Genomic DNA, 27,445 nt, shown 5'->3' with positions numbered 1-27,445 from the left:
AGGACCTAACCATCGACTATGAGGCCAGGTGCATCCCCGCCCCCCTCAAGCCTAATGATAAAGAACTGCCGTTACATCTTCCTCTAAGGGAACTGCCATGAGTGATCTGTAATGCTTTGTGTTAGTACATAATGTTTACTGCAAATGGGTTTTGAAATGCATTGGAATGATATAATAATTTCTCTTTGAATTTGCAGGTTCTCCTGAAAAGAAAGTTGAACATTCATCCATGAATCAAGAAAATAGCACTGAAAACCCTATCAAGAATACAAAAGCAAGCCCAGTATCTAAAGACCACCGGACTGGAAAGAAAACCTCAGAGAATTCATCAGTACACGGTCAACTGCAAAAGGGGAACGATGAATCTGAGAGTGATTTTGAATCAGATCCCCCTTCTCCTAAGAGCAGCGAAGAGGAAGAGCAAGAGGATGAAGAAGTTCTTCAGGGAGAACAAGGAGATTTTAACGATGACGATACTGAGCCGGAAAATCTGGGTCACAGGCCTCTGCTTATGGATTCTGAAGATGAGGAAGAAGAAGAGAAACACAGCTCCGATTCGGATTACGAGCAGGCCAAAGCCAAGTATAGCGACGCCAGCGCGGTCTACAGAGACACATCTGGCAGCGGAGCGATCCAGGATCCTAGTGCAGCAGTCCTCACGCCCACCCAGTTACCCTCGGACGTCGGGGCGGGGACTCCCAGACCGGAGTTTGATGTCTTTGGCGCCGTCCCCTTCTTTGCTGCACGTGCTCAACAGCCCCGCCAAGGGGAGCCGGAGAAGGACCCCTCCCCCGAGAGCCGGCTTCCCGCCGTGGGGCTGGAGCCCGAGGAGTTCGATGTCTTCACCAAGGCGCCCTTCAGCAAGAAGGTGCCCGTGCCCGACGCGCCTGCGCTCCCCGCTCGTCCGCAGTGTGTGGATATATTTGGCTCCACTCCGTTCCAGCCCTTGCCCACATCAGCAAGTAAAAGCGACAGCAACGAGGACCTTTTTGGGCTGGTGCCCTTTGAGGAGATAACCGGCAGTCAGCAGCAAAAAGTCAAGCAGCGCAGCTTGCAGAAACTGTCCTCCCGCCAGAGGCGCACGAAGCAGGAGGCGGCCAAGAGTAACGGGAAGCGGCACCACGGCACGCCCACCGGTGCCAAAAAGCCGGCCAAACCCGCCTACCGCACCCCAGAGAGGGCCCGCAGGCACAAGAGGGTGGGCCGCCGGGACTCCCAGAGCAGCAATGAATTTCTGACCATCTCGGACTCCAAGGAGAACATCAGCGTTGCCCTGACCGACGGGAAGGACAGAGGGCACGTCCTGCAAGCCGATGAGGGTCTGTTGGACCCCTTTGGGGCCAAGCCGTTCCACCCTCCGGACCCGCCGTGGCACCCCCCGCATCAGGGCCTGAGCGACATCCGTGCCGACCACAACCCTGTCCTGCCCGGGCGGCCCAGGCCGAATTCACTCCACGGGTCGTTCCCCGGGGCAGATGCGTTGAAAATGGATGATTTTGGTGCCGTGCCCTTTACAGAACTCGTGGTGCAAAGCGTCACCTCACATCAGTCCCAACAGGCCCAGCCAGTCGAATTGGACCCATTCGGTGCTGCTCCGTTTCCTTCTAAACAGTAGATAATTTCTGACTCTTGTTATTAACTCCTGTTTCAAAGAAAAAAGTATGAATAGTTTTATGAATTTGAAAGAAAATTTATTTGTATAGCTCTTTATATCATTCATTCTTACAGGTCAATCAGAATAGGTGATTTTTAAATAAACCAAATAGAAAAAGGAAGTATCTGCACAGGGTAGCAACTCCACGTCTCTTCCACGCAGGAGCAAAGGGAGTGAAATGGCAAGCTCTAACCTGGGGTTTCAGCTGCAGACGTGAAGGCACAGAAATCCAGGGAAAGCGTGTGGGCCCTTTCCAGTCGTGTAGTCCCTGAAAAGGGACTGGAAAGCTGCAGCTTTATTTTTATAACAGAATGTCACTTGTGTGTGTGTATCCGAGGCTCATTCCAGAATCCAGCATTTAAAACTAAGGTTGTTTGTACATACACAAGTTGCATTTGTGGATTTTTTTTTTTTAAGGTCTCTTCTAATTTCCACATTGGGGAAAAAAAAATCCACTTCTCATAAAGAATGAGAAAGTTATTATCTGGAGAGTGCAGAGATTTTAGTCCTTACACCTTTCTCTACAAAGCGGAGCCAGAGGTCACAGACTGTTGTGCCTAAAACTGTTTCATTTAAAAAAACAAGTGCCATTAATATGGAATATCTATGTAGACACCTTGAACAAAAACTAAAGATAGATATCTGACAGGTGGAAAAATGTAGAGAAAAAAATGATACAAAGAAAAAACCACTCTACTTCAGGAACACTTTATGTTCTGGTTTTGAATGGCTTCTTGCTCAAAACTTATCATGTCCCTAGTAAAGCAGATTATTGGAAAAACTGGGAGTGAGGACAAGGGTCATATAGAAATTTGTGATCTTATTTTGAAGGTGGAAGAAGAAAATGTGCTTGTGTACTGTATTCAGTACACAAAATATGTAGCTAAAACCCTGAGTTTTTGAGACGTTTACAATGTAAAATCATGTTGCATTTAATAATGTGCTTTATTAAATTACCACCTTCGCCAACTATTCCCCAAGTCGTGAGCAGCAATTTCTGAGTTAGGTCTGGAGGGTGGAGTAGTTTTAATAAAGTGCACAGAACAGCGAAACCCACAAAGCCTTACCGGCAGGACTCGCACATCCTGCCGCAAATACCTCTGCACTAGTAACACGAGATCTGAGAGTGGCTGTGAGGTGTCAGATGACCAGGGGCTAGCATCTCCACTCTGCTAGTTAGCTGATTGTGTCTTTAGTGAAAAGAACCCAGCTACCAAATTGCCTTTTTTTTTAACATCACAAATCCTAATTAGAAACTTGAGGTTTTATAGAAGTTGTTTAATAAGATAGAAATCACGTCTATGAATTAATGTGAATAGAGTATGTGTGCTTCCTGTGTCTCCAACTATTTTAAGTTATAATTAACTGTCCTTCCCTATCAAATTAACATTTAGAGGTTTCTAGAACCATTAAAGCTATTTACAAAAAAAGGGTGAAAACTCTTTTCAACTGGCACTCACTCTCCTCGATTGCTCTATTTTAAGTTAACTCTCTTTGAGCCCAATTAAAATGTATTTTATGAGTAATCTTAATAGAATCTCTTAATTATAGTGCCCCAGTTGGGTTGAGCTATTTGCCTGTTTTTTCACAGTTCTAAATTTGGGAAGAAGCAAAGTATATGTAACTAAACCATCTATTTTTTTTATTGCTTCTCTCTTTTTTATGTTTTAAATCAGATACAACTTTTGTGGACAAAGGGGGAAGCAGTATGTGAATCAGAGTGAAGCAGAGGCAGACTAAGCATGACATTCATTACTGCTTAAAAGCTGTACTTTTAGAGCCCAAGTGCACCAGTTACTTGTCCTTGTGCCAAAGGCAAATATTATGTTTGCACCTTTTTTTTTTTTCTGATTCTCAGGTTGATTAATACTGCTAATGCAAATGCTCAAGTAGATGTGCTTGAAAACTTTACAAAGTAGATTCAAGTGATACTTTCTTTTAAAAGTGAAGAGTTGATGATTACACATAGTAAATTCATGAACTACAGTAGGTTTGTATCAAACAGAATCTGTTTTTTAATGAAATCTGTTGGTTGATGTATACACAGTATGCTTCTTTGACTATTTTAGTCCTTAGCCTTGGTCTCTGCTAGACCTCATGAGTTTCTTAATTTAGAAGGGGTAGAGATGAACTAGTATGGTTTCCTTGGGATGTAAACATGAAATACCTAGAGTCTGTCTGATACCAAGGCCTTGCTTACAGTTGTTTTTCAATACACTGAATAATTTTAAATGATTTAGATACTGATAGACACTTTGGCTTATAATGCTGGATAAATCCTAAGGAAACACTTTGACACTGTTTAAAATATTTACCTTCTTATGTTTATTATATCACAGCCCAGTGACTTTTCTCTTGAGATTATAGCTCAGAAGAGACATTTAGGACTTAATAGGGGACCCAATGGGAGAGAAATGGGGAGATTCCTTTGTGTTGAAGTAGAGGCATTTTCCCAAGGAGTACAGGATTAGGGTTGCTTTCCATTTCCCATCATGTTTTCCCACTACTGTTAGGATGTAAGTCACTCCACACAGCTGATGCCCAGGTAATTCCCTTATGAGAATTATGAGAATAAAGCTCACAAGACGTGTGAAAGAGCTTAACACATACTTGGTACACAGCACTCAGTAAAAGTTTGGCTCTATTGTGGGATGGTCCAATTCTTGCTTAAGGAAGGAAAGTTGAAAAGAAATCATGTTCCTATTTCTCAGTTGTCTTCTGTGCTTCTTTAGCATGTAAAGTAGTCATAACTCTAAACCTGTAATACTTGAACATCACTAAGGGAAGTAAAATATTATGAAGCTAGCAAAAGTCTGAGGCCAAAGTTATTTCTGTCCTAACAGCTTTAATAATGCTTATTGATTTTGAATCTTTTTAAAAGTGGACCATTTGCTTATTTTAATATTATCACTTCAGCAAAATGTTAGTGTTAAAAAGATCAGTTTTTATGGCACTGAGGAATGTATCTGCTAAGACACAAAAGTTGCTTGGTATAGATATTAGGCAGAGGAGGAGAGGTTTAACTGACTAGAATGTTTATTCAAAAGTATACATCGGGAAAGTGTGATTCTTCCACTGACGCGCCCCATCCCTGTGTGTGTGTGTGTGTGTGTGTGTGTGTGTACATGGACACAGTTACGACATTATTTGGAATTGTAGATAGAAGCAGCTTTTGATCCTACCCTGTTTATTGTTTGACAGTGATAGACTGCTGTCCTCATCTTGCTGGTGGGAAATACTGAGGTGGAGCCCCCTCCTCTACTCTGGTGTTCATCAGGCAGAGTAGTCTTCCTACTATCCAGCCTCTCTGCTTGGTTTATTTTAGGTTGTGGTACTTCATATCAGCATTGCTAGAAGGTACACGTGTATTAGTATCACTAGTTCTGAGGAGTTTGGGTACATTTGTTTTAATATATATAGAATGTGCAGTAAACATTTTCTTCCTTTTTTTTTTCTTTTTTTTTTTTTTAGCAAAATTACGCATCATTTTAGGTCCAATGTTGAGCTGACAGATCTACTGTGAGAATAACAATGATAGTTTATTTGAAAACTTTTATACACAGTGGTGTTTATATATTAGGGTAAATATATAGACGCACACATGCTTGTACATGTTACACCTCTCTACTGTGGAGTTAATGTGAATTTTTAAATTTTAAATGGAATTGCAACCACAATCATTACTAAAGGAACATTCACTCCTGGTGAGGGTTTACAAAAGCCACTAAAAGAATAAGGTAGACAGATGAAAATGCAAACGGCCATCATTTGGGGTTATTTTTATTTAAAAATTTATTGTACTACTTTTAAAAGAGAATTGTTTTTATTCCTATGCTCTTTTTGTGATTGAAATGTCATCTAATAGTAAGCAGAATAGTAATAGTAAGCTACTTTTTAATTGCTGGCAAACAGCTTTAAGTGCACTTTCTTTGATTACACTTCCATTTTTTGTTAAACTTGAATTTTCTGAAGCCTTTTATGTACCACTAAGCAAATATCTTTAACTTTTAATAAACCTGATTTACATCTTTATTACATTTCTAATTGTTGAAAACATACTTTCTAAAGTAAGTTAACTTCAGTCCTCACATACAGCTGGAAAACTGTTATGAGACAGAATCAGTTGCTTTTTTTTTTTTCTTCCTATATCTAATTAAGCACTAACTGATTTTAGTACTATATTGCCTTTACATTGCTTATTCTTATTGACTGAATCCTGTCCCTCATTCACTTCGTTTTGTTTGAAATTTAAAGTTATTTTCTTACTGTATTTATCATACCTACTGTTTTAATAATCTGCTTTCTTTAAATGCAATAAATCCCAAATGGATTGCATATTCTTTATAATCAGTGACTTCAGAGTTTTTCATTATTTGTCATCTTATTAAAAGTTTTGGATGCAAACTTCTAGTCAGTTCTTTCATTTACACCACAGACATTAAGCACCTATTATGCAGCAGCTAATGGAATAGAAAAATGAGTAAGATTAGATCTCTCTTCTAAGGGGCTCACAGTTTTGGATTTAAGTAAGCAAACACATTTTGACCTAGCATTTATACTACAAAAACAATAACACAACTTGTTCAGGGATTACAATTACTGATACTTACAATGATGAAGGTATGGCAAAAACATAAGACTTTGAAGTAGCTTTTGAATGTTTGGCATAGTTTTTGCATTACATATAATTTATTTTTTAAACTCTTTCTTTAAAAACTGGTGACATTTTAACTGTTGTTAAAAAATATTTAGTTTTAAATAAAATACTGTAGTCCTTGATTATGTCAGAAAAGAGGCTTTGGCATGTTAAAGAGAAAACTGTTTATTGGATTGATGGACTAAGTTTGGCGTCAAGATTGCAATATTATCTTATGTATTATTCCACAAACTGGAGTTTTAGATTGGTGGCTTGTGGAAAGATTCAACTTGTTTGTTTGTTAGAAATGAACTTTTTTTTTTCGGAAGTAGTAACATTTACCTAAAGTTATGTGGAAAAATAAGGGCTTTCTTTTTAATAAATGGTACAAAGGAGCAAAATATCCGATGATAAAGGTTATCTAAAAAGAACAGTGTGGGATGTGCCACTGTTCAAATTCAGTTATAGTTAACTTCTTTCGAGAATAATATATGCTGCAGTTAGAGCTGTTTATTTTGCGTAAGCACATCCTTTTTTAAGGAAGTCCAGCTCCAGCATCATATGTAAGATGCAGTTAATATTCTCCTGTTGAAAGCATGAGCTTTTGAAGTTTTATTTGTTGCACATTTAAAAAGATGATAGTTCACTTTTGCTTTAGATAGTTGGCAGTACTGAATTTACACGTGTGTTCTGCAGTGTTTTTGATCCCGGGTTTGCAGAGCATGACTTGACCTTGGTGGCTATCATTCCTGTCCTCTTAAGGATGGCCGTTTCACTGTTCATGAGAGACCCCCGCTGTTGCTACCTCTCCTTTCTAAAAATGTTTTCTCAAAGGTAGTTTCAGTTTTGGATCATTCTCCCGCTATCCTACTAAGCAATTACGGTACAGAATTTCAGGGGATGTTTGTACCCCAATAGTATCCGTAGCTCTTTTCAGTGTAAACACAGTTATTGTGAAAATGCATGTAAAAGACACTTCTGCCCCTCCCCTAACAGCTGAGCTGATTCTTCACTGCACACACTTCGGCAGGGGTAAAATTACCCGGAATGATGATTACAAGTGAATACAGACCTACTCAGCTCAGCAGGAATCCAGAAATGCAGGCTTTGCCCCTTGATATTTAATGCAGGGCAAAGGATATCTCTAGGTAGGTACCTGCCAAATGGAGAGTTGTACAGCTTTATGCCAGTCAATCACAATCTTCAAATCGGTTACTCTGTCCAGGCGGGATGCCTTTAAGATGTGACACACATTCCCTGAAGCTTCATTCCTGATTCTAAAATAATATGATTGTGAAGCTGTTAAGTATTATAAAGAATGACAAGCAGCACTTTTAACATATTTAGTAAACCCAGTTTATTTACATAATACATATTTTGCCATGCAGCTCATGAACCGCACTCAGTGTAACAAGAAAGACAAGCACTATCTTGCTATTTGAAAGTGGTTTTATATAGAAAGAAAGATAATTCTCTTAGATGAATTAACTACAACTTTACAAATCACTATAGACAATTTAAAACAGCCATGAATAATTTTAAAATGTAAATCTGTAGGTAAAGAGCTTTTATAGTTTACACACTGGTAAAATTAAAACCTGTCTTTTTTAGTACTGTAGCTGAATAGTGTACTTTTAATCTTATTTTAATAAATCTACAAAACAAATATACATTATTACAAGGCTCAGATTCATAGGCAATTTTTAAATATTCTTTAATGTTAACAACGTCTTAAAAATTTTGCCAGTAGTGATGTGCACACAGTAGGTGGTCAATAAATGCTGATATACAGAAGTGTTTATAGTTGACAGCAATCCACATTCATTCATTCATTCCCTAATAAGTACATTATAGTAAAGATAAAAAGAACTTTCTTACAATATTTAATATTTTCATAAAAAGATGAAATGTTTACATGGTATAATTTAGTTCTCCTTTACAGTCAGACCTGTATGCTTATCAAATTCAAGAACAGTCTTAAAGTATGGTCTTTTTATCGATTAATTCAGATGGCAAGTATTAATTCATACACTATAACAAAAAATAAGACTATTTCTAAAAATGAAAAGAAAATGAAATTTAAAGTTCAATATGTTTTTATTTTGAGAAGATTTTATAATAAAAAAATGGCACCAGACCTAAAATAACTAGACTTCTCCTTCTTTTTTATATTAGTTATAACTACGCAGTATATTCTGTTTGACCAAAATGACAAAATATCTGTTTAAAAGCAATAATACCATGTAAGCCAATAAGGGATGCTTTAGGGAAAATATATCCTATTATCATTTCACCAAAATCTTCTTTCACTTAACATATGAATCAAATTTCTGGCCCTATGAGGTAAAATGGCCATTTTCAAAGTGGCGTTCCATCATAATAAGGGGTATAATGTGGTGTGCCCTTAGCCTACTGGGGGAGAATTCTCCTTGCTGAGATACTAGAATGGGGAATTCATATTCCAAAAACACTACACTGAAAAGAAATACAAAATTTTACAGATGCATAAACTGAGGCACATTAACTTAACATTCCAAATATCAGATGTATAAATGACATTTTGGGAATAAGCTTCACCATCAGTCAACACCTCCTGATACTTAGAAATTCCAATGTTCTGAAGATACACCAGTATTTAAAGCAGTTCATGTCAACCCATTAAGAAACTTGGGTAATATTTTATATTCCAATAAACAACATGTTTTTATGAATGACTGCTTTATGGGATTTAACTTATGCATATGAAAAGACCAGAGAACAAGAGTGCTCTGTTGTATGATGGGGCAGTGAGATCTATTTTTTAAGTATATACAATGCAGTTTCAGGCCCAAAGATTAGATAGTGTATATCAATACTGTAAGTTATCAGTGCAATACTAACACATGCATAAACAGAGAAAGACCAGAGCACAGGTGAATAATCATGTCATCAACTGGGGCATCTGCATGACTTTGTTCTAAGGCTTAAGGTTCATTTCAGGGTCAAGAACTGGGCCATCTGGATTCTATGCCCTTGAAAGTAGCACCCATGTACCTGGGAACCCCTATCACCAGGAACTTTAAGACTGCAAACTCAAGAGAAGTGAAAAGTCTTCTGTTATAGGAATTTTGGAACCCCAAATCTACCGTCTACTGCCAAGAGCTCAATTATTAAATGGAATTAAATAATATTTGAAAGTGAAAAGCTTAAATGGCTAATAACTTGGTTTTTAGACCACAGAATTTGTTGCCTGGTCATGTAATCGGTTCTTAACATGACTTTTACCTGATGGGAAATGACGATGCAAGTTCTTTTCCCTTTCTCAACGCCTCTCTCAACTTAAAGGAGAAGGTGTTTAAAGTTTTTGTTCTAGCAAACTAAAAAATCCAATGTTCCTAGGGAGAAGAGAACCTACAGCTGAAGGAAATACTATATCTTAAGTGCCGGTTTCTCACAAACCATCCATTGACAGGCTAGTGATTAATCAAAGTCAATATCAGCTTGTGACAGGCTATCGCAAACCTTGCCTTGATTAGGCACTTAAACTTGATGATCTAGTCTAAGTATCTCCTATTAAAGGAATCACACAAGAGGACTCCATTTTATAATGGAGGTGAGCCCTTCCTAAGGAAGTTAAGCTGGTGTTCAGTAAAAGGAGTACTATTTCTACACTGGCTTCACATTCATTGTCATTCAGATGTTTGTTATGAATGCCAACTAATTTTCACTTTCTGTACAAGCATTAAATTAGTAGCCTTAAGGGCCCATAAAACAGTTACTCTTACAGATCCCCAAGTATATTTTTCCATTTTTATAAAGTATTACTCATGATATATCAAACCAGAGGGAAAAGGAAAAACTAATGGGAATCTTAGAAATAGTGGGGTATACAACTCCCCGTCATATATTGCTTAATAACTGAATACACCAGGTGGCCATACCTGAATTCACAAATGTGAAACATAGTCAGGACAAGGCTTGCTATGTCTGTACTGCATGACATATACTGTTGACTGATGCCACCAATATAACATCACTACTGCAAGGACATGCCATATTTGGTGGCTTGATCCGAGGTAGTTTAGTTGTCCTGGAAGGGAAGGTAGAGAGAAAAGAATATTGACTGTAATTATTTTGATATTAAAATAAAAATATATTTCCATCTCTGGCCCTGGAAATATGACTGAGCAGCAAAAAGATTTTGGCAGTCTCAGAGTATCTGGAGACCGACTGGAGATTAATTCAGACTGAAATGTTTTCTAAAAAAATGTTAATTCATATTTGAGTCTGACTGTAAGGTTTTAAATTCATTAAGTATACTGGTGAATTTTAGAAATACTATTCCAAATGTCTTTTCAAAATCAAGATGTGGTTAATTTTAGGAATTTGACCTTTTGTCTCCCATGTCTCAACTTACATACCTGGTGAAGAAAAGACATTACATGAGAGAAGCAAAGGATATTAGTGCTACAAATCATGGAGTTTATTAGGTATGAAGCAGATACACGGTTGTGTTTGGGTATAAGTCTACTTGAAGCACTTTTTATTTTAAGCAGGTGTGTAAGGAGAAAGCTCAGACCTGAATCTTGTGCTATCAGACTAATGGAACAATTTGCAAAACGTAATTAGTAATGAGTTAATTAACTAAGGCTGATTAGTTCATATACAACTTAGGAAAATTACTTCATTTCTCTTTGTGGTTAAACAAGTTTAAATTCCAAGGAGATTAAATAATTAACACGTGGGAAGCATCTTGGAAAACAACAAAATAAATAACAAAATACAGAGCCATAGACATTAAAATGTAAATAATTTTTTCTTACTCATGGTGCTTCTATGGTCATGTAATGTACTGGGTTGGCCAAAAGGTTCGTTCGGGTTTTTCGTAATATTTTATGGGAAAACTCGAACGAACTTTTTGGCCAACCCTATAAATATTCTCTAACCTTCTCTGTCTTCTCTTACCAAGAATAATAATCAGTATAGTAAGTAGATTTTAAAGTATAAGTCAACAGGATCTTTTCTGTGGAGGTTCTTAGCCACTTTTTGGTGCCATGGAACACTTTGACGGCCTAGTGAAGCTCACAGACTCATTTTTAAAAGCATAAAACACTGAGGATTATAAATAAAACTGATTAGTTTGTAATACAAGTATTACAGATTCACTGAATTCTGTCCATGGACATCTTGGGGATCCCTGACCCCTTAAATACCACTGTGATGTTTATATACTAAAAAAAAAATTAACCTGAGCTGAAAGTAAGTTCTTAGGTTTAAATTTTTTGATTTCACAGTATTTACCCACCATCTCACCACCACTACAACATGTTTCTCTTTAGAGCCAGGTAATAAATGAGGACTGGCCAGACAAGGAATGTTTCATTTTTTATGATCTCTGTACCTCTGCTCAAATGTACCTGTACTTGCACACATTCAGCTACATGGGGCATGTTTTATGTCAAGCTCATCTTGAGAAAAGTTAAGTTACATAATGTTTGACTTTTATAGATGCCCTATGTTAGACAACTGGGAACTTTAAAAAAATTTTTTTATAAATTTATTTATTTTTGGCTGCATTGGGTCTTCGTTGCTGCACGCGGGCTTTCTCTAGTTGCGGCGAGCGGGGGCTACTCTTCGCTGTGGTGCGCCAGCTTCTCATTGCGGTGGCTTCTCTTGTTGCGGAGCACAGGCTCTAGGCGCACAGGCTTCAGTAGCTGTAGTTGTGGCGCATGGGCTTAGTTGCTCCGCGGCATGTGGGATCTTCCTGGACCAGGGCTGGAAACTGTGTCCCCTGCATTGGCAGGTGGATTCTCAACCACCGTGCCACCAGGGAAGTCCCCAAGTAGGAACTTCTGATCTGAATATTTTAAGGCCTAAAAACACTATGGCCATAATCACAGAGTGCAGACAACTTCCGTTGGTTAATTTTCTACATCTATGATGAATAAATTAATAATAAAATAATTATTAATAAAGTGATACAAAAATGTATTTTACCAAAACTGTTTTATCTGAGGAGAATTCTGACCCTGCCTGGCAGATGGGTGGTCTTCAATTCAGGGACATGTCCTAGTTATGTTCCCAAATCCTAATGTTTATATTCAGGTTCTTCGTTGTAGTCCATCCTTATTTAAAATTCAGTGGAGAAAAGTCAAGTGCAGAGAGGAATGCCTGAGGTTCTGCAGTCTATTCATTCTCTAGTTCGGGGTTTCTCATTCTTTCTTCTTCCCCAACCCACATGACGAGCTGCACAATCCTATCTTTGATTCACTGTGGAAGAGGTTCTTAACCCAGGAAGAAGGGAAGACAATTTGCAATTTGAATTTAAACTGCTCCCCTACTTCTAGCCCCCAAACCGAAAGACCACTGCCTTATGTCTCTTGTTATTCTTGACTTGAGCCAAAGGTCACCTGGACTTGCATCATTCTGTCCCTTCCTAAGCCACATATTTCATTTATGAAACTGGGGTTGAGGGGCATCATAATAACAATTGCTAAGATTTACTGAGTGCTCACTACTCTCAAGGAACCGTGCTAAATGTTTCATATGCACTTTCTCATCTAATCCGCACAATGACCCCAAGAGAGAAATGTATTATCTTCATGTTTCAGAAGAGAAAACTGGGCTGAGAAAGCTTATGTGACTTATTTAGCTCATGCAGCTAGAAAGTGGCTGATGGGGGATTTGAACCCAAGCAGTCTGACTCCAGAGCTGAAGCTCCTAAACAAGCAAATACATGTTGTGGAGAACATTATTCACTCTACCCAGTGTCCTCTTAGTTATTTTCTATCAGAAGACGTTTTCCTCTGGACTGAAGAAGTAGGGAAATCTGTCCTTCTCTTAAGTTCCTGGATTGTGTGTATCTTGGGGACATGAACACCCTTAACTTAGATTAATTTCCTCTTACCACTGGGTGCCAGGAAGCTGAAAGCCAGACGGATGGGCTTTCTTTTATAGAAACTTACGATAGATACATTATGAAGTAATCCTAAACCTGGCTTCTTTTCATTATCCTGTTATTTTCCTTTGCCTCTTGTTTGTTTTATGGATCTCGCACATATATTGATAAATTAATTTTTAAGCATAAGCTGGTATACAAAGAAGTAAATGGTAATTGCTAACTAGTGCTCCACAAAAAAGCAGTGGCTGGGAATTCGTAATTGTGAAATGGTGGTGACCCTATCTACTGGACTCAACTCATATTGTGACAGTGAAAGACAAAGTTTGTGAAAGCCATTAGAAAGTTCAAGTTTTAGATAACATTTGAGAAGAGAAGAGCCATTCTATAATCAATAATATTGGGGAAAAAAATCTAAGTTTTGATGCTCTGAAACATATACCTCCACTACATATTTAGAATAAAGTTAGAAAACCATTATACAAGTGATACGTACCTGGAAAATACCTTTCTGGAACTTTGGAAATGTAGAATAGGAAAGCAAGAAGAGCAATCACATACATCACAATTACACGGGGTGCAAAGTCCTAAAAAGCAAAACATATTTTTTCACAGATCTTGCCTACTGTGATTCAATTCTCAATTTCTTATAAATCTAATTCATAGAATTAGACAACACACAGGAGTAGAATTCATAGGTGGGATTTAAGTGTGTTAAATCTGAATTGCTTTTGCAGACAGTCTCCAATGAGAAAAAGCTTGCAGTCCAGAGGACTGGAACACAGAGACAACCCTAAAGGTCAGGGCACCAGGGCAGCTAAAGCTTCAACATAGTTTAGGTCCTAAGGGCGTCCAACTCCATCTACAACATAGGGTGGAATACATATGGGAATGGAGTTGCCAGCTGAATAAGGAGAGACTAAACAGGGATTTGTGGCTGGAAAAGAGCCAGGAGGCTTGGCCCAACAGTGAAATCTGTTCCACATCCCAGATAAATGGCTCTCTTGAATACGACTCTACAAAGCAGTCCATCTCACAGCTCTCTTGGAAAGCTTTTCCTTGCTCTAAGAAAATCAGCCAGCTCTAATTTATACATGCTGTTCCTAATTCTGGTTATAAACCTAATTTACCAAGAAGCCATTTACGAAATAAAGACAAATTATTTCTCTTCCCTCTAACAGATATTTGAGAATCATCATGGGCCCCCTCCCCTAAATCCTATACCCTCAGACTAATCAACCTCAGATTTTGCAAACATTCTAGAACACAGCTTCACCCTGCCTCCCACGATTAGCTCTTTGGAACTTTTCATCTTTGGTTATGTGCCTCTCTTTCCATCTTTTTTTGCTGAACACAGGATTGTTCCCTTTTTTTTTTTTTCCCTTTTCTGAATTTCTTCAAAATCTACTGGCTTAATGGGTCTGGTTCTCTTTCTTTGTCATGATAAGCATAAAAGGATGTGTTTCCCTCATCCCAGAATTTCACTCACTTCTATGTCAGTAATTAGTTATTCATTTGTGGTTAGGATTAAATCTAGAGTGGCACTTCCCCATTCTATTTTCTGGGCATCGAAACTGTCAGAAAAACAATGTTTTCACAGATATCGGAATCACTGAAGTTATTCCTCACTACTATCTCACCTTTCTCCCAATTTCCTAATCTTATAAAGAAAGCATCACCGTCATCCTCAAGTTGGCAAGACAGCCAGATCATATCACTCAATTCACTACACCACAGACTTCCTTTCTTTTTAGTTTTATATGCAGATGCTTTCCACCATGCTGTTGCCAACAGTACGTAAGCCTACTTTTAGTCCCTCTCTTGTAAAAAAAAAATATAATTCCTTTGAATAAAACCTGCATTTAAATCCCTATATTCCAAAGGTCCCATTGCAACAAGTGTACGCGATTTCTTCTAGATTTCTTGGCATAATTAGTTATGTTAAAAATTCTCAAGTTTACTCTCTAGCACACACTTAAGGCATTTTTATATAAATCTCTAAGAACTTAAGTCTTACTTCTAATTCCCTTCTCAAGCATGCTGAGGAATTCTCACTGAGGTTCTTCCTAATGTACTCCAACTGTTCCCCCCATAATAACTAACTGTCTTTTATTTTTCAGTATATTTTCCTTGCAGGGTGGAATATGCTCCCATGGCTCTAGCTACCAAGACAGTAATGACTGTCAAATCTCCATCACTAGTCTCAAACTCCAAGCTAAATCCAGACCCTATCTCCACCTTTACATCCCACGGGAACCTCAAACTCAGGTCCAAGAAGAAATCCTTCCCAACTCCTTTTCCTCCACAAACAACAAACAAATCAACTGCTCCTACTGGCATTATCCCTGCCTCAGATGACAAAGCTGCAAACCTGGGAGTCCTCCTCTACAGTAAGGACTTGGGTATTTACAACCTATGGGTAACAGAAAGAGAATTAAGAATGCATCATCTCATAGAAATACATCTCAGAAGAAAATAGTTAGACTTCTATCACTACAAGGTATGTTTATTTATTTATATAGATGTGAAAAATTATTGCATCATTATGCAATTAGAAATGTGCCCTCAAATGACAAAGGTCCACCTTCTTGGCCTGATTACATTACTTTACTGAAAGGAATAAAATTGAAAGGACAAAAAAAAAAAAGGGAAAAATATTGACCACACTCAACCTACCTGCACAATAGGAGCACCGATTCCTCCATTGAGCCAAACCCAGTGAAGAGTAGGGATCACTCCATATCCCGAAACAGAACAAAAGATGATAGAACGGAGCCTCTGCCACTGCTGTGTGAGGTAATTGGGATGAATCTGAGCAAAGAACACCGCCAGGATCATAGCAAGCACTGTGATCAAGTACACTTGACGCCAGTACTAGAATGAAAGGAAATCACATTTTAATTGTTATTAACAATAAGGGAAGGAAAAGAGTAATTTTCAGTTTTGGCTTCTACATTATACATTCCAAATTCTATTTATTTGGTATTTTCATTTCCAAACATGATTGCCTTCCTTCCTTAAAACAATGCATGTTGCGTACGGCTGCTAGGTTTCTTAGGATGATAAACCAGACCCCAAAGTGAGCTGGTGAAGAACACATTTATTCACACAAAAGCATCTCCAGAGTACCTATTATAGGCCGAGGCAATTTAAGTCTTGTGGAAACAAAGATGACTATGACAGGGGCTCTCTCAGTGGGTGAGCTCATAGGCTATGAGAGGGGCAGACATATAAACAAATGATTATAATCTAATGATAAGTACTGTAACTGAGCTGTGAAGAGAATGTTGTAGAACTACAGAAGAGGGAGCAATTGATACCTGGATTAGCTAAAAAATGCTTCACAGAGGAAATGACATCTCAGCTGGGGCTTGAGGAATACATAAGATTTTCATGAGAAGAGGGAGCTCTCAAGGAAAAGGAACAGCACACAGAGCAAGGAAGTTTTACAAAGGGAGGCTGAAAGGCAGATGTACTGTCAGGCTAAGTATTTGTACTTTATCATGCGGGCACTGAGGAAATAGCAGAGTCCTTGAAGAATGAGATGACATGGTTGTTTTTCCAACTGACTTATTAGAATAACTCTGACATCAGTGAAAAAGAGAGATGACAGGAAGCCAGCTAGCCAATATTATTACAGAATAATTGATTCAAGGAGAAAATAGGAGCATGGACTTTTGTTGAACAAGGTAGATGTTAGCACCAGATTCAGGACACATCTTTGAAATAAACTAGTCTTAATGGTTGACTGGATGTGTGAGAGGGCAGTAGAGGATGGCTCAACTGTTTCTAGTATGAAAGGCCACGCAAATGGCTTGTACTAATAAGCAAATGAACAAAGATGATCCAGAGTGTGTGTGTGTGTGTGTGTGTGTGTGTGTTGGGGGGAGAAAATGGGGAAGCATGAAAGAATGTTCATTTAAAAATATATCAAGTTTGAAGGACTTATAGAATATTTAGGTATCTAAATGAGCAGTTGAAAAGCTGCTCTTGATGCTCAAAAGTTAGCATCACCTAGGACAGAGTTCTTAACCTGGGCTCCAAGGACTTCTCTGGGACCATTACACTTCTTGAAATTCACACGTCAAAATGACTGGTCAGTCTGTGCCCAAACGCACATTATCCGGGATGGAGGGTCCATAGTTTTCAATCTCATTCTCAAAGCAGTCTGTGTTCCTTAAAAGGTAAAGAGCCACTATAGCAACTGAATATTTGGAAATGATAAGATACCAGAGGGAAGAAAACTTTTCCTTTTAAATGATCATGGACTGTATTAGCTCTAACAGTCTTTTTTTTCTCTTTAATCTACCTTGGACTTCTAGTTTTTCTGAAAAGAGATTTACAAAAAGTGTCCCACTAGTCTCTTTGATGATCGGATATATTTGGGAAGAGGTAAACAAAAAACAGGTTTCAGAGAAATACATAATAAGCAAAACAATTCTAATATTACATGACTGTACTCACAAGCCTTTTTTTTTAAAGATACAAACAGTTTCATGCAAAATGAATACGTTGTGAAAGGTGAGTAGATATGAATAGTTTACTATTAAAACCAAATCAATTTACAAGGTAAATGGCATGTACACTTAATTTTAAGCTTATGTTCCAACGTAATCAGGCCTAAAAAGCAAATGGCTCACGTATAAGTGGCTACAATTAATAATGTTCTTACATTCAAACCAAATTATGATTTTTCGCTTTGCTAGTTTTACACTCCAGCAGTGTTGACAGTTTTCTATTATTGCGTAGCAACAAAGGTCCTACATAAGAATTCCCAACAGTCAGAGGACCCCTGCACTGCAGCCAATCCTCCTAGAAAGTGAAGGCTGGGGATATGGCTTGGACCACCTGCTCCACGGGGAGGGCTCGGGCACGACAGGCTCTAGTCCTGTGACTAGTAGGCACACTGCACCTGGGAGAGCGGCTCAGTCTTGGCTCTGAAAGGGAAGGAACTAAAAGGATAAACAGAAAACAAAAAAAACGTATGGTAGGAGAGCAGGAGGAAAAGAGAGTAGGGTCAATGGAGACTTTCTGAATGGGAGGCCTTGAGATGTACTGAGCCCTCAGGAAGATTCAGTTTGCCTTCTTGGCTGGGACATGAGGAGAGGAGGTAGTTTGGTTGGCCAACATATTTAGATCAGTTGCTGTATAATTTGATCACAGTGTTTCAAATGCTGCTTTGCACAAGGCAAAACTGACTTTTGTAACTTTAGGGTCAGAAAGAAGAGTTGATCTAGAACTCACAATAGACACATGTTTGTTAAAGATACTCACAACCCATCTGGTCTGTCTCTAGACCTGCCTCCAAACATAAGACTAAGGAAAGGAAAACATATTTCTTATATAAGAATATGGGTCAACACACTCGCAGATATACCTTTTGTTTTTTTCTCACTGAGAGAGGAGTAAAGGATAAGAAGGGAAAATGGAAAGCAGCAGCTAACTTCATAATTTTAACAAGTGCTAACTTCACCTTCAACTCTATAAACACAAAAATAAAAGATATATAATGAACATCTGAGGAACCATGTAGCTATATGGGTTTAGTGGGGAAACATTAATAATTTAATGTTTACGTTAAGTTTCAGAAAATAACAACATATATATATTATTTTCCATTCCTTTCCAGGTTAGTGAAGGGACTAGGAACTGATAATAGATGTTAGAAATCACAGGGCCCTTTTGAAAAAGGAGTTTATGCCTCCACCAGACTTTCGTTTCTTCTATAAGTTAGTTAACTATGTGCTTATTCAGAAGTTCAAGGGAACCATGGCAAGAACACCCAAGACCTATATAAGAAACGTAGAATGTAAAATGTTTTAAGTTACTTACGTTATTACAATAAAATGCATAAAATACGCCAGAGACATAGCAGCCCAGTATTCCAATAGAAATTCCTGCATAATCTAATGCCATCCATCTACGACAGGTTTTTTCTGATCGATGGCAGGAAAAAAGATGATAGCCCACAGAGCAAAGCATACAGACCTATGGAAAATAAAACAAATCTTAGCAAAGTGAAACAAACAAACAAAAAAACAAAAGCAACTCATGCATGATGTTCATGGAAGTGGTCAGGTCAAGTTCAGGCTTTTCAGCCAAAGAGACCTGGACATGGACCCTAGCTTTGTGCCTGACTATATGTCATTTCCCTAAGCCTCAGTTCCTCATGGGTAAAATGGGGACAACAATCATAAAGAAAGAAATCTATAATGATAACTACTTTATAACATAAAAAATTTAATGAACAGTGCAGTAGAAGGAAATCTACTGAGGCTTATTTTGATCTATGAATAAGTTTCCTTTCAAAAACTACTTACTACAGAATACATGTCCTTAAAGAAAAATAAACCAAAGAATATGGAATTGTATGACGTAAAAAAAAATAAATCCCTCCCAGTCAATCTATTCTCCAGTGGGAGCCACTGATAACATCTTTTTTGTGTCCTTTCAGATATTTTCAATAAACATATCAGATACCTATGATATAGAAGTCCACACACACAAGAACACCATATATACTTCTTAATCAAATGGAATCATACAGTCTGTTCTGCTATTTGTTTTTTTCACTTAAGACCTTTTATGTCTGTATGAGACTTCATTGTGTAGAGTTTACTTCTAAGTTAAACATAGCTTTGCTGCGTTCAAGGAAAAATAATTATGACTTATGCTGATTTTATACGTTATCAGATTGAGAGCAAACCTAACGTAATTCTATCAGTTGCTCTGAAGATTGATAAGGTTTCCACAGCTGAACTCCCTCTAGCCATTAAATACCTACTGCGTGTCATACAGTGGGGATACAAAGATGAAACCTCTACTCTCAAAGACATTTTTCAGAAACAAGTGAACAAATGGTGATACAGGAAGTCCTATAGGAAAAGTCGGTGCAGAGCACAGTTAGAAAATAGAGGAGGGAGAGTACCAGGTCTGTGGGTGCATGTGTGTACTTGTGGGTGGGAGTGGTGGGCAGAAAAGAGCTACATATTTCATAGAAGGGTTGCCACCTGAGCTGCACCTTAAGTTGACCTGGCATTCATCAAGGACATAAATAAAGGTGTGCACAGGTTTACTGGAGGGCCCATAGGAAAAGCAGCATACTGAGAAACACAGCATCATTAAGGAATGCTATGAGGCCTTCTTCATGATATGATTATGACAGATCCTATACATCAAGGAGTTTTAACTTCAGTATTATGGGCTCTGTGTGATACTTCTGAAAATTTTAAGTGCACCCTTACAGAAAGGCTGAGATGAGAGGTTACAGGCATAGCCCTAGGAAGCAATGACTAGAGCCTACACTAAGCCAGGGACAGTGGGGGTAGGGAAAATGGGCCAGATAAATGGTCATCTAGCTATTCCGTAGTCTGACCATTAAACCAACCTAAGTCCCCACAGCCTCAATATCAATATTCAAAACAAGGTTCCTAGCCACAATCTCATTTCTTCATCCACTATCTAAAATCCTTAACAGTCTGTGGCTTTGGCTACTACAAGTCAGAGTTTATTGACCCAATTAAACATAACTCTAAGAAGCTTGGTTATTTGTTTTATCTGATTATCCCTGAGATAAAACACAGTAAATTCAGAGAACATGAAGGTGTATATTCTCACTGACAGGGAAAGATCTCATCATCACAATGCTGAGTGACACAAAACAGCAAGCACAGAGATGACCACAGCTCAGAAGGAGGTAGATAGGAAAGGTAGGCAGGCAGGTGTGAGGCAGCTGTGATACACAAACGTCTGGAGGAATCTGAACCCAAATGTCAAATGTGGAAGTGGAATTTCAAATGACTTTTACTTTCTTCCAAATACTTTTGTGTTTGCTTCAATTTCTACATGAGTATATGTTATAGTAATAATAACAACAATAAAGCTAATTTCATTGTGAAAAGGTAAATAAAAGTGGAAAGAGAAAAACTACAGTATCAAGAGGAAAGTAAAATATACGGTATTCATAGAGAACATCTGAGTTTTAGAAAAGTTAACCTAGACTTAGTATGTTGTTTTAAAAGGGACATGTTGTTAGAGTTGCTTAAAAAACTGACTGAAAAATTATCTGACATTGAGTATGTCTCCGTTTTCTGGAAAGTTTCCTTCTGTGGAGTATCTCACTCCATCCAGGTGGACAGGTAATTAGAGCATGACATCCTACATCTAAGCTCCTTGCCATGATAACCAAATGCCTCGGGATCTGGCTCCTGCCTATCTATCTCTCCAGCCTTACCTTTCTCCATTTTCCTAGGGTTTAACCACAAACACCAGCACCTACAGGTCCAGAAAGTGCTAAGCTGTCTCTTGCTTCTGGTCCTTTAGGCACTCTTTTTTCTGCTTCATTGCCCTGCCTCACTCTCCCTTCTGCTCACCTATCTGGGTGACTTGATCTTTATGACAGGCTGGTTTTGTTCAGCACTGTATTCCCGATGCCTAGCTTAGTGCCTGGATATAGATAAGAGGTATTAGAAAGATATTTCTTGAACTGAATGTTAATGAACTGAATCTGGGGAAAGGTGTTCTCAGATTCTATTCTTCTCTAACATAGAAAGACTTCAAAGCCCCTAAAATTACATTCTACTATTCAGAATGTACTCTATTAAAAAACTCTGGTTGGTACGAAAGCACTGAGCACGTAAAAAGAGTAGAAGTAAAAAGAGTAAAAATGTTATATCTTTAAAAAATTAAATGTAAATCAATATTAATACATATATTTATGGTTTACCATGCTGCCTGCTAACTAAGAATTTGGGGAAATTGGGTGAACAAGTCATAATTTCATAAAAATAAAAATAATAAAAATGGTATCTGCAAGTAGGGAAAATGTGCTCATTTGTCTTTAGAAGCTGTACTGTGTGTAACAGAAAGATCAGTGCACTAGCAGTTAGGAGAAGAGGATTCTACTGCCCTGCTGAACAATCCAAGTCACTCTTACCACTTTGGGTGTTTCTTCACTGGCAGTTGTTTTAATTATTTCGTCTTCTCAGTTTTGCAATGCACTGCTTTCTTAAACCATTATGAAAATGAATGTGTGTTCCCTGAAATAACCAGCTGTGGCTGGGTGGCTAAAGGGCCTGGGGTAGAGGAAAACATGTGGGATCCTCAAAGGAAATAATATCTGTATAACAGTAGAGTATAAACCAATTTTTCTTATATTAAGCACATCTTAGTCTATAAGATACATCTAAAAATTAAGTATGGAGAAATTGATTCATTTCCATTTTAAAAATTGGGATAGATTTTAAAGAGCTGTTTAGGCTCCAGTCAGGACAAAAATTAAACCTGAGAAAGAGTATACTTTAAAAAACACTTAAAGAAAAAATAATTTTCTAATAAGAACACAAAAATACAGAGTATTCTTTCCCTCAAAGAAATTTAAAATATGGTTCTAGGAGCTAGAATTAGAAGAAAAGGAGGAGAGAGATGTTTCCAGTGTGTTTCTTGATCATGTAAGTCCAAAGTTTTGAGTCAAATGATGAAGGCCTGAAACTATTACACAATGAAAGCAACACCTGTGCAGTTTACTTATCGATTCCCCTCTCAGAGTAGCAGCAGGTTAACTGCAGGGAGTGCTGGCCTACGTTTGGAGGGAGAGGCATGATAGCTTTTTCTTTTCATTTTTATGATTTTTTTGTACTCTCTTCATTTTTTTTAAAATTTAAAAAATATCAACTGGATTTTGGTCCACGTTAGTTTTCTTTTTCAGAATTACCTGTTTGAAAAATTATTAAACGTAACTTTTAAAGGCACTTTGTTACAGATCCCGGAAGAAAAATTAAAGTGCTGAGGAACACATACAAGAGGCTACAGAGGAGAAGAAACTGAAAGTATCTGAAATCAGGCACGTGCAAAAGACCCAAAGGAAATTAACATTAAAGTGAGAGAAAAGATTACCAACAAAACAAGACATTAAAACTAAGACAGTATGGAAACAACAAATACAAAAGGCATAGACATATAAAAGATGAGAAATCTTCCCAAACAAGTTTTAAGCAGACAACAGAGTTCTACTTCAGTCGGCAAACACAGTACAGAGATTCCTATCTTTGTATTAATCTTAAAGCAGAGAGGTCTAAAAAAAGGAAGAGAAAAGAAAGAAATTTTCTCAATCTTTAAAACTTACTGGATTTCAAATATACTCTAATAACATCCAAATACACTCTCATAAAAACATACTCTGGATGCTTATATTATGAAAGTGAATAAGCTAAAACCTATATGCTATTTGGGGGCTCTTTAAAGCAAGTTGTGGGTGTGAAGTAAGGTCACCTGCCCAAGCTTGTCTGACTAAAGTTCTCTTTACCAATAATAGTGTTTATGAAATGACTTACCTGGAAGCAGAAAAGGCAAATAGAACAAATTACAAAGTCTTCTCTGGATGCACTTGCTGAAGGTAACACAGATGTCATGTCATATATTCCCAGTGTGAAGAAGAGAAAGAAACCCAGCAAATGACTCCAGATGTTTACCGTCTCATTAGATAAAATAAACAAACTGGAAAAAACCAAACGTGCAGCTCAGATTCATATCTGTTCGCTCACTGTCAGCATTTAAAAGGTTATGGACAATTTTGGGGATTATCTAATACGTGCTACTTTAAGCCCTTAACCCCATCTTTACCTTTCCCATCAATCCTGGGATCTTACAGTTTTTTCTTGCTCACCTCTATTATACTTACCATTTCCTTCCTCAATTAGAGTTATTTATGTATAAATTCCACCTCATCCTCCAGCTTATCAACTCCCTGATGGCTGGCATGATTCATCTTTATGACACTACTGTTCCAAGCACAGTGTCTTGCTCAGATTAGATGCTAAATGTCTACAGAAATGAATGAGCAGATTAAAACTGGGTGCTAGCTACCATACTCTGACACTCAGTAATAGGTATCTGAAAACCCGCTAAGTATAAGTTTAGGCATGAACTTAAAATACCTTTTTAGTACTCATTACATGCAAGTGCAAAGTTAAATGGACTTGAGAGAAGCAGGATAAATGCAAATGGATCCACTGGAAATGTCCTTTAAGACAGGCATTCTGCAACAACTTTGCTGTGGTGGTTTTGAAACCAAACTAGTTTCCAGGTGGCATGAGTTTATTCCTTTTTTGGAACGACAAGAGGTTACTTTTACTATCAGTACTAATTGCCCTCTTTCAATACGCCCTAACTGGTTTGAGTTTAAGTAGCCCTGGCAGTGCAGGCCGGTGCAGAGTGTTCCCCGCCGACCAGGAGTCAGGAGGCTCACTGTCCCTTCACTCCCACCCTGGGCAACAAATTAGCTCTGGGATCATGAGCAAGTCACTTAACGTCTCTGGCTTCAATTTCTCCATCTCTAAAACAAGGGAGCTGGATTAGATGCTGCTGCAAGTCCCTTCCAGCTCCTTCCTTAATTTTGTGAAATGTTTCTCCAGCTGTGGATAAGACTCATCAGATTATCAAAAGGTGATGTCATGACTAAAGGTTGAAATCCTCTTGCAAAATCTAATCTTTTGTTTAAACTAAAGTCTTTGACCTTCACTGATTCAGAATCCTTATTGGTAAGCACTAACGTATAACTCTAATACTGAATTTGCAGCAGTCACCATGGTTCATATTTTCCCATGTCATAAACATAGCAGGGTCTCACACAATCAGACGATCACCAAGGATAAAGTGGATCCTGTATCATGGATTTCAGGCTTTATCCTGTATAAGCATCAAGTATAAAAACTACTTATACTGGGGAGTGGGAGAAGAGATGCAGGGATGTGAAGAGACACATCTAACCCCAGGACTGTTTGACAGCCAATACCACATTCTGTCTGTTGCCTCAGAACTTTTCATTTGGTGAAACCCAGTATAACCTGATTAACTGAGCAGAGAGGCATAATCTTGACATGTTCCTTCCAACTAACAGAGTATTGGCAGAACAGTTGTGACGTACAAAACCTCTCCTTATATCCAAAATGTGTCCTCGTCCCTCTAGACAAAGGACAAAAGCTGAACCTGGAAAAGACCAAGCTGGTGGGAAGAGCACTTAGCAGAATATCCCCTGTAGGGGATCTACTCTTATTCTATGAGAAGTTAGACCTATACTCTGTTCTGCTTCAAAATCAACAATCAACTTCATCATCATCATCATCATCTATTTGGCTTCAAATTCAATGACCATGGTGATAACAAGTCACCATTTACTGAGTGCTTATTATGTACCAGGCTCTGTGTAGCATTTTACATACACAATCCCATTTCGTCCTTACTACTTTCTGAGGCATATACTGTAATTACCCTCACTTTTACAAATGGGGAAAATAAGGCTGGGAGAGGTTAACTTTTGTTCAAGGTCCCACAGCTGTTAAGTGGCAGATCTGCACACCCAAGTCTTTTTTACTCAACAGCCCAAGATCTAAAGCACTATATTTCACTCCTTAATCCATGAAATTTGGACCCTAATATTAGAATGCAGAGGTGGGTATAAAACTATTTAAGGCAACTGACTACCTGCTCTATCCTTATGGAACTCTACATCCACAGCAGAGCCCAGCTCTGATTTCTTGTGTAATAACTTATGCAAAGGAGTCAATGGGGAGGAAAATGGCACTCAGGATTCAAATTGTGAAGTACTGTGGGCCATGCATCGAAGCCAAGTAGGGATGGACAGTGATGTCACCTTGTGACCCTGAGTCAGAGAAGCAATTTAAAGGCAAGCAGGGCAAAGGAACTGGGGTAAGACCATGCCAAAAACAAGATCAAGAATCAAACATGTGGTTGCTGCTTGAACAATTCAATGGCTCACATTCCAGCAGTGGGGTTTGTCACTACAGTGACCTGGAGCTAAGCAACATGGGTATCTTAATTCTCTTAAAGTGGGGTCCTGTAATTAAGTACATATAGGGAGTTTTAACAGAAAGCTAGTCGAAGAACTAGAACACTAATTTTTCAGTTTTGTTTTTTTAAACCCAGGCTTTCAAGGGACTCTATTTTAAGAGTTTAAATGATGACGGAATTCCTTTTTTAAAGACACTTCTATAGTGCTCTAGTGGAGGGCAGTGCCTGTTATAGGCTCTCTTTGCTATAGTGCTTTTCCCACACAGCGTTTTTTCACAATGGTTATTATGTAATAGTATAACTAGCTCTTTAATGTGTGTCACCCAGGCTAGACCTCAGTATTTTCATGAGAACAAGGGCCATACCTGCTGTTCTTTGCAGGACCTGGTAGGGTGCCTGGCACCTAGCAGGGGTTCCATACTATCTGCTGAATGAATAAACCAGGATTTCTAAATGTATGGCATTGTGAACTTGTTTCCTATTATACAGGCACTTATCTGGCCCCAAACATCTGAATTTCCATAGGGCTGCCTTAAAAATAAACAAAGCTTTGGTATACACAGGGGCAAGTATGGCTCAGTCATTGTCAGTGGGGTCGATTCCAACATGTATCCCAATAAGCACCAAATGGAATAAAGGATGTAAAAATTCCTTTGTAAAGAGCAAAGCCCCACAGGAGTTAGTGATTATGACCATTGTTACTATCATTAGTCCATGGATCAAGTAGCCCGGTGGCGGAAGAAGCAAAGACAACGAGAAAGGAGAGGTGGCAGAAAGGGATGAAAAGGTTGGGACAGCTAGGAAATGATGGGCACGGAGAAACGCGGGGAAAGCAGCAGGCGGACCAGACAAAAAGGCTGTAGGTGAGGAGGAGGGGCCGCCGGCGCGCCCCCCAGGCGCACCCAGCGGAGGCGGCCAGACTGTACCTTTTGATACACAGCCTGGAGGGCAGGTAGGCCCGGTAGCCGTCGGTGATGTACGGGTTGTCCTTGAGGGACACGGGGATCTGCTCGTAGGTGTAGAGGCGGATGCCGCGGGGCACCAGGACGGGCCAGTACTGGTAGCTGCCCAGCTCGATATAATGTGCGCTCTTCAGCAGCTTCTGATGCATCCTTCCTGGCCGCCGCCGCTCCCCAAGCGGGGAGCTTGCCCAGGCCCCGCCTCCCCGGGGAGGGGGCTTCGCCCCCGCAGCCCCCGCCCCGGAGCCCGGACGTGGCGCGAGGTCCTACGGCCCTGCCTTTGCCCAGGCCGGGCTCCGTTCACAGGGCGGCCACCGCCGTCAGCACCCCGGCGGACCGGCAGCGTCGCAGCCCTCCCTGACGTCAGCACGCCGCGGCGGGCCCCGCCCCTCGGACCTGGCTGGGGCCGGCGCGGCTGGGAAGGGGGCGGGGCCGCAGTCCGCGCGTGTGCGACTGTAAGCAAGGACGTGCGGGATTCGCCTGGGGTTCACGGGCAGCTCGAGCGCTTACGA

General features: G+C 39.0%; 2 protein-coding genes across 4 annotated transcripts in view; one reads left to right on the top strand and one right to left on the bottom strand.

Moving 5' to 3' along the window:
* Positions 1-6,121, top strand: part of BMP2K (BMP2 inducible kinase) — a gene marked incomplete at its 5' end in the record, with an annotated part of 125,839 nt that extends 119,718 nt beyond the window's left edge. For both annotated transcript variants that reach the window (XM_082653640.1, XM_082653641.1), the window contains one exon: positions 198-6,121. In XM_082653640.1, the coding sequence (XP_082509766.1) occupies positions 198-1,615 (1,418 nt within the window). In that variant the 3' untranslated portion in view covers positions 1,616-6,121. The remainder of the gene's footprint in view (positions 1-197) is intronic.
* On the bottom strand, positions 1,605-27,217 carry PAQR3 (progestin and adipoQ receptor family member 3). Of its 2 annotated transcripts, XR_014296680.1 has the most exons (8): positions 26,901-27,217; positions 23,499-23,661; positions 19,000-19,155; positions 15,844-16,041; positions 13,664-13,754; positions 10,211-10,359; positions 7,447-7,567; positions 1,605-1,642 (listed from the first exon to the last, which is right to left on the bottom strand). XR_014296680.1 is itself a non-coding variant. In XM_082653642.1 (6 exons), exons 1-6 carry the CDS (start codon positions 27,083-27,085, stop codon positions 10,217-10,219), a joined length of 936 nt encoding a protein of 311 aa, XP_082509768.1. In that variant the 5' UTR covers positions 27,086-27,217; the 3' UTR covers positions 7,648-10,216. The 2 variants fall into 2 exon arrangements, 1 of the variants encoding a protein (XP_082509768.1); XM_082653642.1 differs by lacking the exons at positions 1,605-1,642; positions 7,447-7,567 and having other exon boundaries at positions 7,648-10,359.
* Positions 27,218-27,445: the final 228 nt, after the last annotated feature.

This window comes from Grampus griseus (assembly GCF_964374135.1).
Source record: "Grampus griseus genome assembly, chromosome: 4".
Taxonomy (NCBI): domain Eukaryota; kingdom Metazoa; phylum Chordata; class Mammalia; order Artiodactyla; family Delphinidae; genus Grampus; species Grampus griseus.
This window is presented reverse-complemented; position numbering and strand designations above follow the sequence as displayed.